Here is a 4,106-nt window from a genome sequence, read left to right on the forward strand (position 1 = left end):
TACAACTAATATATATATATATATATATACAATATATATTAAAAAATAATATGCATATATATATTATTTATAATATAATTTATAATATATATTGTAGATATACATATATTTTTTTATTAGTTATAAATAATTTAATATTTAATATATATATATATATGTGAATTTGTATGTATATATATTAATTTAATTTAAATTTTGTTTGAAATGATTATGTGGTATAATTATGATGATGTGTTTATGTCATGTCAATACTACATCATCATTTTTGTTTGAGTTGACATTCGTCTGGTATTTTCAGTGAATTTTTAAATCCATACTAAGTATAAGGTTTAATTGATAATAAAAAAATATAGGATTTTTTCGTTGATATGAGATAAATACAAGGTTTTTTTTTGTGATTACTCTTAATAAAAATTTGGAAAACAATTTTGATGATAAAAACTAAAAAACTCTTTTTTTTTGGATTTATAAAACCAAAAACTAAAATTAAAAATGTAAAAACCAAAAATCAAAAAGTAAAATAAAAAATACAAAATAAAAATTATTATCATTCAAATCTTTAGTTTTCAATAAAAAAAAATAAAATATTCTTTTCCAGCTGGAGCTTTGGGGCATGGCCACCGGTCGATTAGCTGTCCCAAGCTGTAGCATGTAATTTATCACATTCGTGTTAACTTTTTTTGTTTATTCTCAAATTCTCTCTCTCTCGTAATTAGGGTTCAAATGAGAATCTGAATCGGGCCATTATCAAAAATACCTTTATTTTGCTATTTCTACTTCAAGAACTACCCTTGTGATCATGTGACCAATGTAACCGAAATATAGTGTGGTCACATATTGATCCCATTGTTCATAACGTTAAATTTATGATGTTTTAATCAAATGATTAGTAAGATATACAAGGTATAAATATAATGAATTAGTGTGTTCACCATAAATTTAACGTTATAATTGATAAAATCAAAATGTGACCATACTATATTTCGATCACATTGGTCACATGGTCACAAGGGTAGTTCTTGAAGTAGAAATAGCAAAATAAGGATATTTTTGATATAATGCCATATGAATCAGAGACATAATTTCCAATAATAACAACAATAATCAAAGAACCATAGAATGAAGATAGAGAAGGTGGAGGAGGATGAGAAGAAGAACAAAACCATTGAATTTGCAATTTCCAAGCAAAAAAATATAAATGTAATATATAAATTAAATGAACAAATGAAGGTCCTTGGTACGAGAATCTACAGAGAAAATTACACGTTCAAGGTATTTGGCATGGAGTCCATTTTTTTTGGTTGGAAAAGAAGATGACAGATTATACAAATACGACGCCCCATTCTCGCAGATGATTCAGTTTTTTATACCTTGATTTGATGAAACCTCTCTCCATTCATAGATAAAAAAAAAAATCATTGTTTCCCAAACGAACCAAAGAACAGATTAGCAGATTCGGAGTTTAGTATTTCAAACCTTGAACTGAGAAATCGTCTTCCCCATCGATCGTCCACCTCAGTTGACGAGATCCGCTCGGCTCAACCGCAACAGGAGGATCGGAGGGCGATTCCGATGCAGGCGCGAGATTCGACAGAGACGAAGACGACGAGAGAGATTGGAGACTCGAGGAAGATGACGAGGGCGCGAGATGCAGAGCCAACACGTTGCCTTCGCTCCATGACCGCCGGATCGGGAATGCGACGCTCTCCGACATCCCGTGACGGCAGGTCCGCCGCTGACTCTGGTTTTTCCCGGTGACTCCACCGCCGCTAGATCTGTCGTGAAGAGCGCAGCTGCAGTTCTTGTGGTACGGACGCCGCTCGATTGCGGCATCGCAACCGGAGAGGCATCCCTCGAAGATGCTTCGAAACATCCCATCTGCTCCGGAGGCCATATCGTTCCGGTGAGGAGGCGCGTGAAGATCCACGCGCCCGATGGATTTTTTGTTGTTGCTGTTTTCCCCCTCTGTGGGCCTCGAGGAACGGTTAAAGCGTTCTAACCTAAGGCAACGCGAGTGCTTTATATAGGAGCAATTGTTAGTAATAAAATTATAAAGAGAACGTAATCTATTAAAATGTTTAATATTTACAGATTTTAATAACCCACAGCTTCTTAAAATACTAAAAGCTATATAATTATAATATCAATTTATTATTATTCAGATGATTCAAAATAAAAAACAAAACTAATAATTAATTTGTATAGTATTTTTGGAATTTTATAAACAGATCTTTGAATTTAAAGATAGTTAAAATTCTAATTGGATATATTTTTTTAGTAAACGGTTTATACTTATATAAATGGAGTACTACAAAAAAAGGTTCCATGAGATTTGTACAGATAACCAACTGGTGCAACGATCAAGCAACAGCCAAATTTAAATGCCTATTTATGTATCTGTGTATATATATGTATGTGTATATATATATAATATATTTTTTTTGGTATGAATGTGATTGTATTATCTCCAAAAATAAGTGTTTAGTACATTTTAAAACTATAGAAAAAAAGGATTTCTATGCGCAAGTGAGCAAAACAAAAGCTTCAATTAGCCTAGCTTAACCGATATCAATGTCCTAGGATGGGGTTCATGCTTGTATTTGTTGGACTCTGCAAAGAGAATAAGATGTTTCTCATAGATCGATCAATCTTAAGCCTTAAATTATGAACGATAGTCCTCGTATCATGGTGAATTCTTTCATTCCTTTCCTTCCATACTTCATATGCTACCAGCTGCGTGAACAACTTCATGATGAGCACGCGCGTTGCTTGATCGACATCCCTAACCTGACGGATCCAGTCTTGGCAGCCATAGATTTCCATCGGAGGGGGTCTTCCAAACTTTCCTGCGAAAAAATTCCAAACCGAGACACTATACTCACATGAAAAAAATAGGTGTTCATGCGACTCAGCATCTCGACAGAATAGAATACAACGATTTGGGTCCTCCATACCCAACCGAGCTATTATGTCCGCTGTCGAGAGTCACCTTCGGAGGATTTGCCACGCCAGAAATGTGTGTCTCAGAATGCATCTCTTGAACCAGACCTGCTTGTGCCAAGTAACTTCTGTGCTAGGACTCCTGCATTGCTGCCAAGTATGTTTCGACGAGAAAGTCGGTCGGAAATCATCCTCCCCTCGTCATCATAGATAAGCATCAGTCCCCTTGTCCTCCCTTGAGGGCTCCATCTGCATTAGGAGAACGCGCAGCTGCTGAATGCCATCATTCCTAGCTCCGGACAAGCTCCAGCTCCCGTCCGAAGTTGCATCAGCCATCGAAGTTGCCTTAGGGATTCTCAACAACCGAGGGCCCAAGCTCCAATGAACGAAATCAATGGGTCCATCGACAGTCAATTATCATTCCAAAAGGATGTGTTCAGACCACTACTTATCTAGACTTTGGAATATTGTCTAAAGAGGTCCTTTATCCGTATCAATTTCTTCAAATTCCAAGTGCTAGGAGTCGAGTCCCAGCCTCCCAAAACGTGCGTCCCCTGAAGACATAATTCTTGACCCAAGCTACCCAAAGTGATCCCGCTTTTGTCAAAAGCAGCCAAATTAGCTTTAGCTAGAAGACAATGTGTTGTTCTTGAATTCGTCGGATCCTGAGGCCCCCCTTCTTCTTTAGGTTTACTGATCGCTTCCCAAGAAACCCAGTGGCTAAGCGTCTTATCTACTGAGTACTGCCAAATAAATCTGGAACAGAGGCTGTCGATCTCTTTGAGCACAAAGCTAGGTAAAACAAAAGTCATGCTCCAAGAGTTCACCATTCCATAAATTACAGACGTAACCAACTGAATTTTACCAGAAGCTAAAAGGAAACGGTTCAACCAATTCGCCAACTTTGCTCTGATCTTGTCGAGTGGTGCAAAATCAGCCTTAACTAGCCGTACCGGGCTCAGCGAAACACCTAAGTAACTTACCGGGAGAGTTCCCAAACCAATACCAACAGCAAATGCTAAAGCCTCTTTTTCAGTGATGTTCATGCCCGATAGAAACAGTTCGGACTTCTCAAAGCTGATGATCAATCCCGACATTTCCCCAAATAAGTGAAGCGTGTCTTTAACTTCCAGCAAAGAAGGTAACTCGTCCTGTGTGAATATCAT

At 37.1% G+C, this 4,106-nt stretch overlaps 2 protein-coding genes across 2 annotated transcripts; both read right to left on the reverse strand.

Moving 5' to 3' along the window:
• Positions 1-1,152: 1,152 nt before the first annotated feature.
• On the reverse strand, positions 1,153-2,008 carry LOC104815397. Its single transcript, XM_010543780.2, has one exon. The coding sequence runs from the start codon at positions 1,892-1,894 to the stop codon at positions 1,463-1,465; it is 432 nt and encodes a 143-aa protein (XP_010542082.1). The 5' UTR covers positions 1,895-2,008; the 3' UTR covers positions 1,153-1,462.
• Positions 2,009-3,392: 1,384 nt separating this feature from the next.
• Positions 3,393-4,106, reverse strand: LOC104815438. The gene has a single exon (XM_010543817.1). The coding sequence runs from the start codon at positions 4,104-4,106 to the stop codon at positions 3,393-3,395; it is 714 nt and encodes a 237-aa protein (XP_010542119.1).

This window comes from Tarenaya hassleriana, unplaced genomic scaffold (genome assembly GCF_000463585.1).
Source record: "Tarenaya hassleriana unplaced genomic scaffold, ASM46358v1 Cleome23, whole genome shotgun sequence".
NCBI lineage: Eukaryota > Viridiplantae > Streptophyta > Magnoliopsida > Brassicales > Cleomaceae > Tarenaya > Tarenaya hassleriana.

Excerpts from the sequence above, each read along its gene's own strand:
- LOC104815438 (XM_010543817.1), bottom strand. The coding sequence starts at position 4,106 with ATGATATTCACACAGGACGAGTTACCTTCTTTGCTGGAAGTTAAAGAC.
- LOC104815397 (XM_010543780.2), bottom strand. The coding sequence starts at position 1,894 with ATGGCCTCCGGAGCAGATGGGATGTTTCGAAGCATCTTCGAGGGATGC.